Here is a 14,962-nt window from a genome sequence, read left to right on the forward strand (position 1 = left end):
AAGAAACTAAATCATTCTCTGTATTGAAGTTAATCTGGACAATTTACCTTAACACAACGTCTAAAGGAATCGACTTCAGAAGTTTTCCAAAAGTCTGTCTGACACGAGCGCCGCTATGCACTAGTTGAACACGACACACATCAACACACCTGTATCACCAAAACAGCAAAAAAAGTCATAACGTTTCCATTAACAGCATAATTCAAATAACATACAGAATTCTGTGCAAGTACCTTTGTAACAGGTCATCTGGGAGGGAGGAAGACAGGGCATGGAGGCTGCTGCATGCTTGAAGACAAATGTTCACATCTTCCAGAAGGGCTGAATTAAGGAGTTTGAAAGAAGAAAAAGTAACTTACGCATTATTCTGGTTGTGGTAGAACATCTGAAGACATTTTTGTAGCATAGCTGGTAGCGGGAGACACAGGCTTTAAGCAATACTTTGGATTTAGTTGGCTGGTTGTACTATAACAAGTAAATGCTTAGTAACAAGAAGTGACCTGTGCTACATGTTACTTATCAGCATCTACTCACAGCTGACAGATTAATCCTTCAGTTGTCTCCATACATTGGCATCACAGAAAATATATCTCAGTAAGAAAAAACTAAGGCAAAGTTAATAACTCCCGGCCTTGGGAAGTCACTGCTCCTACTAGCATTATGTTACTGAAAGCATTTGTTCCTGTATTTCTATTTCCAGGCTCTTTTGCAATCCAAACCAGCACATCATGTCACAGGAAGGTTCCACTGCTTCTGATAAATGCAATCGTACTTGTAAGATCTGGCACATCACTGACACATTTGGTAGACCGATTTCACAACCACAAATTAGTATTTTAAGAAAGTAATTGTTTGCGTAAGCAATCGGTAAGGATCCATTTGAGAAAAATGATAAGAGGGTGTAAGTTTTTACACAACACAAACCAGAAGCATCCCTAAAAGTAAATGAAACAACAAGCAGTTACAGCTACCAGTGGTACATGACAAGGTCGCTTATGTACTCAATTATGCCACATAAAAGACAGCTAATCAGTAAAAACATGCAACATCTTACTGTTTGCTAAAAGTCCTTTACAAAACTTATGAAAAGATGGGAGAGAAAATAACGGTGCGTATGTCTCTGATTTTTTCATCAGAACGGCCACTTCCAAAGCCCACGTCATAAGTAGTCGCCTGCAAAAAACAAAAGTATTAGTCACTGTATATACAGTTACAGAAAGACACCTTTCAATAGAACTTAAACTACTTTACCTAACAGATGAGCATTAGACTATAACTCACGTTTTTTAAACAGAAGGTTGCATAACATTAAAAATGTCCCTGGCTTTCACAGCATTTTGGTAACTATTGCAAAAAGGTAGCTAGTTACCTGGTATCTTGAATAAGGTTATCCTTCTTAAGCAGTAGTCCCAAAAGGTTTAGTATGATTGAGAAATGTTTCTTTGTTGCTGTGGTTACAGTACTTATAACCGCCCCGTCAAACAGCGACGGAGAGGAAGAACTCAGGCTGCTGGATATGAAATGGTCATGTCTGAAACGGCAAGGAAAGCCATGGAGGGTAAAACCATCCCACGATTAGGGATAATTCCTCAAACTATACAAGAGGGGAGAAAAATAACAACAAACCGCCCAAAAAACCCAAACAAACCCAAAAAAAACAGCAACAAAAGTCAATAAACACCCAGATAGTTACTACATTATGTTAAAACCCAAATATTTTGATCCTTGGCCTAAAAGATCAAAGCTACAATTTTTATATTAATCCATGCAGCTTCAAGTGCTTAGCGAAAAAGAAATCAAACCCAAGAAATGTACAGATTAACAGTTAAACTAGTATATTCCCTTCCTTTGACGACATTCTATAGTAATAAGGTTCAAACTGTGTTTAAATCTGTTGTTTACACTTCATTACCTCTCCTAGATCTCACAGCAAACAAATAGTAAATCTTATTTACTTTCAGTGGTTCTCCCTCAGTTCTCTCTAGTCAAACACAAGACTTCTAACCTGCCTTTGAATAAAATGCCAAATTTCAAGCTCTCTTGGCTGGGATACAGACTCCCTGCAATTAATGAAAGTAAAAACTGATTACGGAAGTTTGGGCACCAGCTTGATTATAATAGCCTATTTAAATTCAGCCCTCGAACAATATATTCTATTCACATCAGTCCATCCTCATGCTCTCAAAATACAGGTGAAGTATTGATCTTCATACCTGGAGCAGTGTGAATAGAGCGTATAGAGCACTGCGTACTGGACAGCAGGAAAATGAACTGCGATGTCACCGTGAACGACCATCAGGTTTTTACTCAGTAGTGCAAACACAGTCGGCGAAAGGGCCCACATCTGTAAAACAATTGCAACATAAGCAAGGGAACACAAGAAATAAGACCTATTTCCATAACGTTAAGTATTGCGTTTTACTTCTTCTCAAGGGATATAATTTAATTTTCTGATCTCAATTATAACTATTTGCTTTCTCTTTTTGAAATAACCTATTAAAAGCAGTTTGTTTTTATTTGGGAAGAGCTGGAACCACCAGAGGACCCACTAAAGGTGTCTTGATTTTCAAGCTGAATTGCTACGATGATCTTAAAATGAATAACACTGACGAGATGCTCTTCCCTAGAAACTGCTGCTCATTACGCACCAACTAGAGATACACTCCACTCGGTCTGGTTCCAAATGTTAATACTGGAATTTTTTCTATAACGTAAGTTTGGAAACAAATGCGATCACTTTAATTACAAATACGTACATTACAGGTGAAATACATCATGGTATATCCTAAGTTAAAAAGTGTTTTTGCCCTTACTGCACAAACTGTATCTGTACAGTTTTACTCACCCCAATTAATGAGTTTTTCGCATTTCCAATAGTACTTAGGGCACTGAGGTCAAATATAACAACGAACTTTGCATTATCCACATTGAATATACGCTTCTTGAAAGAGTCGTGCTGGATTTCAGCGCAGGCATCGGGCAGATGTAAACTATAGAGCAGACTGTTGAGAGCACAGGTCATTTCCCCCAGGATCAGCCTGTACGCGGTTTCCAGCACAGGAATGTTCTTCAGGCTCAGCACAGCTTGGTACACAGCGTGGGCTGCTGCCACAACCTGCCAGAGACATCATTACAGCGAGAACTTGTTAGCACAACATCATAACACATACTCATCACCAATGGAGAATTTCAAATTATGCTTCTTTATCTATTAATAGCCTAGGCTGATACACAAATCTGTCTTCAGTTTCCTGTAATTAAGTACTACATACTTACAGAATCTATTAATTACTTTCTGGATCACACACATGCCACACATCACAGAATCAGAGTGTCAGGGGTTGGAAGGGACCTGGAAAGCTCATCCAGTGCAACCCACCCGCCGGAGCAGGAACACCCAGATGAGGTTACACAGGAAGGTGTCCAGGCGGGTTGCAATGTCTGCACAGAAGGAGACTCCACAACCTCCCTGGGCAGCCTGGGCCAGGCTCTGCCACCCTCACCCCGAACAAGTTTCTTCTCATCTTTCAGTGGAACCTCCTGTGTTCCAGTTTGCACCCATTGCCCCTTGTCCTGTCACTGGTTGTCACCCAGAAGAGCCTGGCTCCATCCTCCTGACACTCCCCCTTTCCATATTGATCCCCAGGAATGAGTCCCCCCTCAGTCTCCTCTTGTCCAGCTCCAGAGCCCCAGCTCCCTCAGCCTTTCCTCACACGGGAGATGCTCCACTCCCTTCAGCATCTTGGTGGCTGCGCTGGACTCTCTCCAGCAGTTCCCTGTCCTGCTGGAACTGAGGGGCCACACCTGGACACAATATTCCAGGTGTGGTCTCCCCAGGGCAGAGCAGAGGGGCAGGAGAACCTCTCTCTGGTACGACGGCCGATTTACCAATTCGTGATCAAATATAAATGCCCAAACCAAGAGCGAGCTACATCTGCCTTTTTGGAAATTTCACAGATATATTCTTAGATTTAAAAATATATCTTTCAGATGAACAAAGCTTTGCAGCTTAATAAATACATTCTAATAAATGCATGAAGGCGGTTCTAACAGACCTGGAGAAGTCACCTAGTCTTACCTCTTTCTCCTTATGATAACGAAGAACAAGTAGTTTAGACTCTGGTATAAATAATTTCTCTACAAACGACGATGGTAGTTTTGTATTTATTTGTTCAACAATCTGGGGATAAAAAGCAATTATAAATACCTTCACCTGGACTGATTTTTATTAGAAGAGATTATGAAATATTAATTAAAATACTTATTTTTCTAGCTTGTATACACTATATTTATAAAGAACAGCTTTCCAGCAATGCAAGTATTTTGTGTTTGCTTTCCCAAATTCACATACAGAGAATGAGTTATTTCCAGGCTTTAACAGCCCAGCTGAGAAAGCTGTGTGATAAACTTCGATCAACGGGGGTTTAAGACTTTGTGATCTACACATTAAGAGCTGTGTGTTGAATAAATCTGATTTCCCAGGTCATGGTGTAAGTAGATAAATAAAACATATGAAGCACTAAGATTCTGGAACTCATCAGGTGGTGGTATCAATTCCAGAGGCCACAGAATGGGGCGGTCCAGTCAAGTTAGACAGGGAAAAAACCCAACCAACCCAACAACAACCCCCCACCACCACTCAGGCTAAAACTAAACAGCACAAGCTGGCAGCATAAGCTTTACAGGAAAGAAAACAAGCATTTAGAAGAGGAATTTCTTGCTTGTGATCAGGAAGAGTTTTAAATATTTATCTAATACACACGCAAAGAAGTCGCTTGGAAAATAATATTTTCCAATGGGAAAACAGCAATAATAAAAATATGTACAAACCAGCGTCAACAGATTCAGGACTGAAATGATGTAATCGGTGCCACAAGTCTGACAGTTCTCCATTTGATCTAATCCATACGTGATGACCATGTCACAGTGAATGGTCATACTGGGGTCCAGGCTGCCCAGTAAAACCCCCACGCACTCGTTGGCGGCGGTGAGCACGGCTTCCGAAAAGAACACCTGGTTTGCTGCAGTCACACATCGCATCACTCGGTACAGAACCTGCCGAAGGAGAAACGCACCTCAGTTCAACTCCCATCCAAACAGACAGGGACTGCAGGCTAGTTCATCATACCCACACTCATCTGATATCCTGTCCCCTCACCTACTCTGCAGCTTAGTAAATTCTGGCAATAGAATATTCTAAATAACACCACACTGGACTTCAGAAGTATAAGGAAAAACAAACCTTCAATTGTACGGTTTCCTACTCAGGTAAAGACCTGCCAAGGCCTAGAAAACCTACATTTTTTATTCCGAATTCTGCTCATTTCCAACTGACTTCAATAGAGCCCCTCTTGTAAAAGACAGACTAGTTCTCCTGAGCTTTTGTCACAAAAATCCTCTTCAGATTAAGACAAATTCCACAATCATCTCAGCCTTAACAGGGAAATCATACACTTATTCGGCCGCGAAGTTTTGTTCCTCACAGAACTCTGCAGGAGCATAAATTCCAGTTGTGCAGTTCATGCAGCCACCGCAAAATTCTGACTGCAGGTATTCTCGTATTTTCACTTGTTTATTTTTAATCATTCACACCTTCTAGAGTTTCTGTTACAAAAGTATAGTAGCTACTTAGCACATTCTGTAATATTTGAATTTACACCATACTATGCTATAGAACAAGAGGACTTTGCTAACAGATCTGATAGATATAAATTTCAGTATGGATTAAAAAAACCCTACATTTTATAAAAATCAAACTCAATTTGAATCCAGTTTTTACAGCATCACAGCAATGTGAATAAATGGTAACCTTATGGTTACAAAGACACATAACACAAGTGTAAACCTAGCTGCATGAAGTTAAAATGCCTAAAAAAGTTAGTTTCCACTATATATGACTCCCATATGCTGCTGTCGCAATCTATACTTGAATACTTAACAAAATTCTTGTAGCATACTTCTTCAAGAAAATGCACCTGCCCAAAGCTGAGCTTATCACAGAACCCCAGAGTGTCAGGGATTGGAAGGACCTGGAAAGCTCATCCAGTGCAATCCCCCCATGGAGCAGGAACACCCAGATGAGGTTACACAGGAAGGTGTCCAGGCGGGTTGCAATGTCTGCACAGAAGGAGACTCCACAACCTCCCTGGGCAGCCTGGGCCAGGCTCTGCCACCCTCACCCCGAACAAGTTTCTTCTCATATTCAAGTGGAACCTCCTGTGTTCCAGTTTGCACCCATTGCCCCTTGTCCTGTCACTGGTTGTCACCAGAAGAGCCTGGCTCCATCCTCCTGACACTCCCCCTTTCCATATTGATCCCCAGGAATGAGTCCCCCCTCAGTCTCCTCTTGTCCAGCTCCAGAGCCCCAGCTCCCTCAGCCTTTCCTCCCACGGGAGATGCTCCACTCCCTTCGGCATCTTGGTGGCTACGCTGGACTCTCTCCAGCAGTTCCCTGTCCTGCTGGAACTGAGGGGCCACAACTGGACACAATATTCCAGGTGTGGTCTCCCCAGGGCAGAGCAGAGGGGCAGGAGAACCTCTCTGACCTACTGACCACCCCCTTCTAACCCACCCCAGGTACCATTGGCCTTCCTGGCCACAAGGGCCCAGTGCTGGCTCATGGTCACCCTGCTGTCCCCAGGACCCCCAGGTCCCTTTCCCCTATGCTGCTCTCTAATAGGTCATTCCCCAACTTACACTGGAACCTGGGGTTGTTCCTGCCCAGATTCAAGACTCTACGCTTGCCCTTGTTATATTTCATTAAATTTTTCCCTGCCCAACTCTCCAGCCCATAGGTATTCATGTCAAATTTACAAAACCTAAATAAACTCAACAGTGAACAGCATCACTTTATGGTAATAAATCAAGTCATCAAGAAACAAAAAAGTGAATTCTCACATCAGTGACATATCCTTCGGTAATGGGTGGACCCCGGATGGGGCTGAAGCGCTCCCCGATGCTCCTCACCACCGTGCTGAACACCCGCAGCAGCGCGGCCAGTTTGGGCAGCGACACGGAGGGAGGAGGAATATCTTCATCCACCGACTCCCCGGACGCCACGTGGCTCAGATCCTACAGCACACGAGTTTGACGTGTCAGTGCACACAGGAACAGTGATGACACATGCATAAAAGATCAAAATATGGGATTGAAAGTACACTATTTTCCAGACATATTATAGATACCATCCAAGAACAGATCTATCTCTCCAGTATCTCTAACTTCACATCCATACAAAGATGCAGGCAGACAATGATGAGCAAGTCACCGAGTAGCGATGAGACGCTGCTCGTTAGTTTACCACGGAAACGACATACTCACACTACATCTTGCACATTAAAACAGAGGCTTGTGATGTTCCTGAGTGCTTGAACATGATCATCCGCAATGCTGCCCTGTTATAACACTTGTCTGCACACTTTTACCCACCGAATTATAAGCATATATATATATATGAGCACATATACATATACCGTTCCCCCCCACAAACCCAAAATCTTCCTTTAATGACAACTTCAGATCAACTTTACATCCTGTTAACTAACCAAAGGTTAAAAAGTCAAAACAACGTGTGTTAAATGAGCATGCTTTCCTTTTCTATCAGTTCCTGCCACATTATTTCCTTCACAATATAATCCATTCCTTTATTTAAAAGGAAGACAGCTTGACAATTAATCTATGGAAGCATTAAGAATCCTTTTCCCCACAGGGAATCACCACTAAAAAGCTCTGGAGTTGGACAATTAGAGAAGACACCAAGGAAAGACAGTGAAGTATCTTCACTGCAGCTTTTTAAAAATGAAGGCATTCCTATTTGGCTAATTGCTTTTCTTTTTATTATAACCTGACACTCTCAACGACAAAGGCTGAAAGCTTGGCTATGATTCTGTTTCAGTGGTTCACAAGGATTCATGAAGAATTGTCATTTATTAAGAAATCAACAACAGTTAACTCTGGTTTATACCATAAAGTCTTATTTACCTCAGCATAAGCTTCCATATCTTCTAAAAACTGACCCAAGAGCGTGGTAGAAAAAGTAAGATCAGCCACCCAAAAGGGCTCCAAGCTCTGCAGCCATCCTGTATAAAAACACCAAGGCAATTAAAACAGGGGAATAAGGTAACAGCAGAAAATTAAATCTTAGTTGCATATTGCTGAGCTATACGTTGCTAAGGTAAGAGAAAGAGAAGGTTATCTGCATGAAAATTTTAACATAACTTGTTTTTAAAATAAATATGAATTTTATTTCCTTCTTTTGTCCCTATGACAAATTGACTTTTAGGTTCAGTCCTGCCCCACAGCAGCTAAACTTAAAGGATAGAATGTCACAGGAAACATAACACATTTGCTGCAAATGAGTCCAAGGCAACTGCTATAACTATAGGAAGAAGTTCCCAATTTCTTAACCACCAAGGCTTTCATAGGAGAAAAAATATTCTTTCACAGAGAATGCATTAAGATCTACAACTCATTAAAAACTGTTAAAAAGTTCCACAAAACACATGATGCTTAAATGTAGCCTGAATAAAGCATCCCATTTTTCTAGCTATCGCGTAAAATGGCAAATGCAAATTTATTTCAAAAATTAGGAACAAAGTCTCTTGTTACATAGCCAGAAACTCATTTTGGTGTTATGTCAACTTGCATGTCAGAAGGATCAGACTTGTGGAAGTAAATGCACACCATTCTCCTGGACAAGGTGTCCAGCACACAGCTGGGTGAACACACAGCGCGCTGGGTGAGCAATCGGGTGACGGGCCGGGCTCCAAGGGTTCCAGTAAGTGGGGTCATGCCGGGCTGGCGACCAGTCACTAGCGGGTTCCACAGGGACCCATCTCAGGGCCAGCGCTCCTCAATGTCCTTATAAATGACTTGGACTCAGGACTTAAGCTTGCCAATGACAGAAAATTGGGGGGAGCTGTCGACACTCTGGAGGGCAAAGAGGCCCTGCAGGGGGATCTGGACAAACCAGAGAACTGGGCAATCACCAACCGCATGAGGTTCGACAAGGGTAAGCGCTGGATTTTGCATCCGGGACACGGCAACCCCGACTGTACAGACAGACTGAGGGACGAGATGCTGGAGAGCAGCTCCATGGAGAAGGATCTGGGGGTTCTGGTCGATGGCAAGTTGAACATGAGCCACCAGTGTCCCTGGAGCCAAGAGGGACCCGTGTCCTGGTGCACCCAGCACAGCACGGCCAGCCGGGCAGGGGGGATTGTCCCGCTCTGCTCTGCGCTGGGGCGGCCTCACCTGCAGCATTCACTGTGTGCAGGGCTGGGACACAGGAGAAAAGGAGATAAAGCTGCTGGAGAGTGACCAGGAGAGGCTACAAAGTTGGTGAAAGTTTGGAGGGGAAGCCGGATGAGGAGCAGCTGAGGTCCCTGGGTTTGTTCAGCTGGAGCAGAGCAGACTGAGGGCAGAGCTCATGGGCTGCAGGTTCCTCAGCAGGAGCAGGAGGGGCAGGGCTGAGCTCTGCTCTGTGACAGTGACAGAGCACAGGGAATGGCAGAAGATGTGCCAGGGAGGGTCAGTGGGACATGAGGAAAAGGTTCTTCACCCAGAGGTGCTGGACACTGAACAGGCTCCCCAGGGAGGGGTCACGGCCCCAACCTGACAGTGTTCAAGAAGAGACTGGACAACGTCCTCAGACACACGGGGTGACCTGTGGGGTGTCCTGTGCAGGGACTGGAGCTGGACTCCATGAGCCTTGTGGAACCCTCTCAACTCAGGACATTCTATGATTCTACAAGCCAGAGTGATTTTTGGCCAAACTCACCAGACACCTGCTGTGTCAGGGAAGGTTTCTGCGTATGATCTATGTGCCACCCCACCAGGATGTCCACTGTGTCCTGAAAAGCAATTTTGAAAAAAGGTTAACAACCCAATTTGCTGCATCAATGTTCCTACATGAGAAAGAAAATAGAGAGGACAAAGCAAGCTTACCCTAAAATTGGTGCTGAAAATGTGGGGGTAGCAGCGGGACACCAAAAGGATGCACTTGACACATTTGCACAGTAACTCTGGCGTATCCACATTTTCCAGAATGGACTGCAGGCTGGTCATCACAAGCTACAGAGTAAAGCAAAGCCACTAGACATTTCACTTCATTGTAAAAAACACGTGAAAAAGTTCCAATATTAGCCACACGGATTTATTCAGTGTTGAACACTTTAGCAAGCTACTTTAATTCAAACAATACTCTTTCTGCAGGAAGGAAAAACGTAAAAAGCATCACATATACTGCATGAAAATAATAATTGCAAGCGGACTTTTGCTTGAAATATGGCAGACCCAGGTTCAAGGCTTGGCGATACTGTTTCCTTTAATTCTTTAGCAACAGAACAACTAGTTACTCAAAGAGATCCTAAAGCTTGAACTACGGGACCAGATTTGTCTGCATGCATTCTACTCCCTCTGAGATCTAATTACAATTCAAATTAGAAATTGTAAATAGGAGGCGGCACAAAGCAATCACCAGGTTGGAATTTGTGTGCTATTCCACTTGATTTCTTTTTTGGTTTCAATAAGATCCTTCATCTCAATATATACTGAGAAGTCGCATCAAAATATATATCCCCCTACAAAGGGTTGACGTTCCCTTCTAACACCAAACAATCCCATTCAATCATAGCATTACTTATTGTTCATCCCAGTTTAAAAAGTTGATTCAAGCACCGCACTGGAAAAACCATGAATATTCCTGTTTTAACTTGTAGTCTTACCTGCATTAAAGATGAAAAAGCTTTCTTTTCTCCTACAGTCTCTAGTGCTTTGTAGGTTGCATACAAATAAAGAAGTTTAACTTCATCTTTTGTGGATGAGCTGAACTTGCTAAAAATCCATTTAAAGATCTTCTCAGCCTCGTAGCTCAGAGAAGCACAGAGGAGGCCGAGGCAGCAAGCTCCTTCCTGTCTCAGCTCCTGAAGCAATTTGCTACTGCATTTTGGGGGAGGAAAACAAAAGAAATGTGGAATCTCCAGACACGACAAAACAGAAGAAACTGTGAATAAATAGAAACATTTTCTGAAGCAGAAAAATATATGCACAAATGAAGCTGCTTCTTTCCTACTTAATGGTAGCAATGATGAAATTAATAATCTGAAAAATTCTATGAAATATTATTTCTATGGAATAAATCGGCTCAAATAAAAGCCTGCAATAAATAGGCTACTTGGAACACACTACTCAGGGAAGAAAATTCTTAACACGCAGCTGAGTTTTTCCAGCTTACCTTTCATTGAGTACATCGTGAATGGCAGTCAGGATATTATCCAGTTGTTTCACCAGTACCTGTGAGATCCAGACAAGGCATAAGCAAAATAATTGCACAATAACTTGTGCAAACTAGCTCCTGTTTACACCCACACTAAAAGCGCCACTGCCCATTCTGTTTGCTAATAGAATGCGACTATGCTTCCCATGACCACTGCAGGCTACGATGAACTACACTAAGTAACATTGCAATATTATCCTGCATGTTATAATTCATATTTATTTACAGTAGCCAGAAAAATACAGTGGCAGCCCGCTATCAATGTTTGTTCTAAGCTTAGTTCTTGGTGAAAACATTATATCACAAACTAAGACTCACCACACAGCTCATTAGTAGCATCAACAACCTGGTCTCCTAAACTAATAATCAATTATATCAGCAGAATATTTAATTGATCAGATAATACAATGTGAAGTATTAAAATTTCTCCGTAGGCAATCCTGACTTTCAGAGAAAAGCAGCACTATTTGGGGGGATGAAACATTGTTGATGAACCAATGCTCCTGAGGAAACAGCACCAGAAATACACGTTTTCCTAACATGCACTGAAAAAACCCCACATTAAGTCAGTTGAGCTGCCAAATACACCAATCGCAACTATCTAAGATATCAGAATTCTGTTAAACTACACGTAATAGTGTCAAGAACTGCAGTGGCTATTTGAGGTTAAACACTGTCCATGATATTGTTTTGGGCTGGACAGCACAGGTATCACTGGACGCCTCGTCTTGTTCTCATTAGCAAGCGGGAGAAGTTTAAAGAACCTCAGTGACAAACGTTTAACATTCTGACCACTAACAAGTACAAAATTTGCCACCGAGTCAGACATGAGAATGGCAATTCCAATACGTTCTGGGATATCAATAAATCTAAATAAAATGCAGTCACAAAATGGGGAAAAATGCATTGAGAATAATTAAAGTAATGAAAAACTCAAGCATGGAATAATTATTGAATGCATTTAGTTCCCAAACCTTTGCTTTAATAAAGACTTTGTTTCAGAGGAAAGCTCAGTATTAGCTAGGCCTGCACATGGTCTGCTTAGACCTAGGTGCAGAGAATAGAAAAGTCTGAATGTTTAAGTGCCACATCTTTTGTTAAAGAGCACAATTACCACTGTTTAATTAATGTATAACGAGAGAATGAACCAACTTCTTGTAAACAGGGATAGACACATAACCCACAACTGCAATACCCCTGCGGCGGGGAATTAAACCAGCACTTGCAGCTTCTTCAATACTTGAGAACTCTGCGGCTTTCCAAAGCAGCGGGGAGATGCGTCAGGCAAAATACTCTTAATACATCGCTTCAAAATAAGTAAGATTAAAAAACATTCACCCACAGTGAAATATTTACACCCCCCAAATCATTAAAAAAAAACAATTGAGGATATTAGAGCTCAACAACTCATAAAAAACCCAAAGACGTAATGAAACGAAGACTGACTTTATCCTCTACCCATGAAAGGGAATCCACACACAAAGGTGTTTACGTCGAAAGCTGAGTAACTCCACGATGAGCTATTCACGAGACTATGTCAGCATATTTTTAATTGAAAATACACAAAGTTCTTGAACAACACATTGCAATTCATTTTCCTCTCTGTCCTTGCTGGAGGATACAAAGAATATTGCTAAGACCAGTCCAAAAAACCCAACCGCCCGCCATATTTATTCCTAACAGGTCATTCACTCCGTACTTTGCTTTCTGGCAATATGTCGTAAGTAATCAAGCAATAAAAAATTTCGCCAATGTCAGAAAAACGACAGGCAATCCAGGAAAACACTTTCTGTTGTTGTGGAAGGCAATTCCTTGTATACAAGATATTCCTTGCAGACATGTCGCAATGCTCAGGCTTTTAAAAAGACAGTTTTATATGAAGAGACGTACTCCAGGTGCTATGGAAAAGCAAAACTTACTAACCAGTTTGTTTTCTGGTTGCTGAATGAATTCTTTCAATTGCTTTACAGTAGCCAGTCTTCGGTCTCTGTCGTCTTCCCGAGTAATCCTCCGAAGAAGATTTGACAGTCGAGACTCGTCAGAATAAGACAACGATCGCTCTGAAAAAGAAAAGGCAACTCTTTTCAGAACACACCGTGTGGAGGTGCAGTGATTATTGATGTAAGCGGACCATAACACAGGAGAATTAGCATCTTCCTAAGAAAACATTTCATTTAAGTTAGCTAATAGCACTCCTGATACCAGTGAAGGTGGCAACTCAGTTTACCCGGTTTAGGTAGAGGTTACAATTAATTAATATGAATAATTCATTTTCATCATTTGCGAAAAGGAAACAAAGTTTCTTTTTAAAAAGTTTAACATTAGATGTTTTGTGGTGACTAAAATTAGAGGATTTGTGGAGCATGAGGTTTTCTTAGTCGCCGTGGCTCTTACAAGAACACCCAAGACAAGACATGGGTGCAAACTGGAACGCAGGAGGTTCCACTTAAATATGAGAAGAAAGTTCTTCCCGGTGAGTGTGTCAGAGCCTGGCCCAGGCTGCCCAGGGGGTTGTGGAGTCTCCTTCTGTGCAGACATTGCAACCCGCCTGGACACCTTCCTGTGTAACCTCATCTGGGTGTTCCTGCTCCATGGGGGGATTGCACTGGATGAGCTTCCCAGGTCCCTTCCCACCCCTGACATTCTGGGGTTCTGTGAACTCCAGACAGCTTTTTTTCTCTGCTTTTCCACATCAGTCACCTGAGGGCAGCAACCAGAAAGGCAACCTGGATATAATGCGAAGGTTATAATGGAAAAACCCTGAGAGCAGATGCTATCTGCCAACCTGGGAACCTGGAGCATCCTGGAAGGGCAGCTGGGTACCCCACAACCTGAGACATCCCAAGATACCCTCAATAAAAAAGCATCACCTCTTGGATATTACAAGTGAAAACCAGTAAAAGCTACTGGTGGATCCAGGTGGTGTGTTCTGCAGCCCCACATGTCTATAACAATATCAAAATAACTCATTTTCTATCCAAAATGGAGCTTCTCTCTGACAGCTCCCCCTGCAAAGACTCCAGGACTTGGTCATCAACCAGTCCCGCTCCTGGGAGAAGTTTGGTGAGTTCTGTACCAGTAAAACCTCAAATAATATATACAGGTGTGCGTATAACTAATTAAAGTATATACTTGCTTCACTAGTGGTAAATTGTAATAAATTTAAGAAACAAACCCCTTTGTGTTGTTGTGTATCACAAAATCCTGTGAACCACCCCCAGGCCAGTAACTCTCACAGGTCAGGGCATCACCTACAGGAGAGCAGCTCTTCTGCATTATAATCATGACAAATATTCTCAACTTTATTTTCACGTCTTCATTTTTTGAATTTTAAGAGAGGCTTGGATAATCTGTTTCTTGCCAGGCATCAGTTTAAGCAATTAATTTTGAAGACACCTGACATTCTGAGGGATTAGGCAGGCTTAGCAAACATTAAAATAGCAATAAGAGTCTGAAGGATCCAACCTATGTTTTGTTCCTAGCTAGAACATGTTGAGATGTTATCTGACAGGAATGAAGAGCACTTTTTAAGTGTTGCTGATTTTACAGAAGACTAAGGCACACATATTCACTTAGGAAAAATTAAGGTGGTGCTGAGGGATGGTGCCAGAGTGGTCATCACAGTCCCTGCTAGACCATCATTTCCACTTGACGATCTCCTTGTGCTGCAGCCCAAGGCTTCTCAGT

At 42.2% G+C, this 14,962-nt stretch overlaps 1 protein-coding gene across 2 annotated transcripts in view; it reads right to left on the reverse strand.

Annotated features, from left to right (window-relative positions):
- Positions 1 to 14,962, reverse strand: part of SMG1 (SMG1 nonsense mediated mRNA decay associated PI3K related kinase) — a 70,650-nt gene that overhangs the window by 39,799 nt on the left and 15,889 nt on the right. For both annotated transcript variants that reach the window (XM_082065014.1, XM_082065013.1), the window contains 15 exons: positions 13,199 to 13,335; positions 11,234 to 11,292; positions 10,725 to 10,938; positions 9,946 to 10,071; positions 9,779 to 9,851; positions 7,981 to 8,078; positions 6,898 to 7,071; positions 4,831 to 5,055; positions 4,079 to 4,180; positions 2,846 to 3,115; positions 2,214 to 2,344; positions 1,370 to 1,531; positions 1,055 to 1,173; positions 234 to 321; positions 48 to 149 (listed from right to left, as the gene is read on the reverse strand). In XM_082065014.1, the coding sequence (XP_081921140.1) occupies positions 48 to 149; positions 234 to 321; positions 1,055 to 1,173; positions 1,370 to 1,531; positions 2,214 to 2,344; positions 2,846 to 3,115; positions 4,079 to 4,180; positions 4,831 to 5,055; positions 6,898 to 7,071; positions 7,981 to 8,078; positions 9,779 to 9,851; positions 9,946 to 10,071; positions 10,725 to 10,938; positions 11,234 to 11,292; positions 13,199 to 13,335 (2,080 nt within the window). The remainder of the gene's footprint in view (positions 1 to 47; positions 150 to 233; positions 322 to 1,054; positions 1,174 to 1,369; positions 1,532 to 2,213; positions 2,345 to 2,845; positions 3,116 to 4,078; positions 4,181 to 4,830; positions 5,056 to 6,897; positions 7,072 to 7,980; positions 8,079 to 9,778; positions 9,852 to 9,945; positions 10,072 to 10,724; positions 10,939 to 11,233; positions 11,293 to 13,198; positions 13,336 to 14,962) is intronic.

Source organism: Streptopelia decaocto, assembly GCF_964273445.1.
Source record: "Streptopelia decaocto genome assembly, chromosome: 13".
Classification (NCBI taxonomy): Eukaryota; Metazoa; Chordata; class Aves; order Columbiformes; family Columbidae; genus Streptopelia; species Streptopelia decaocto.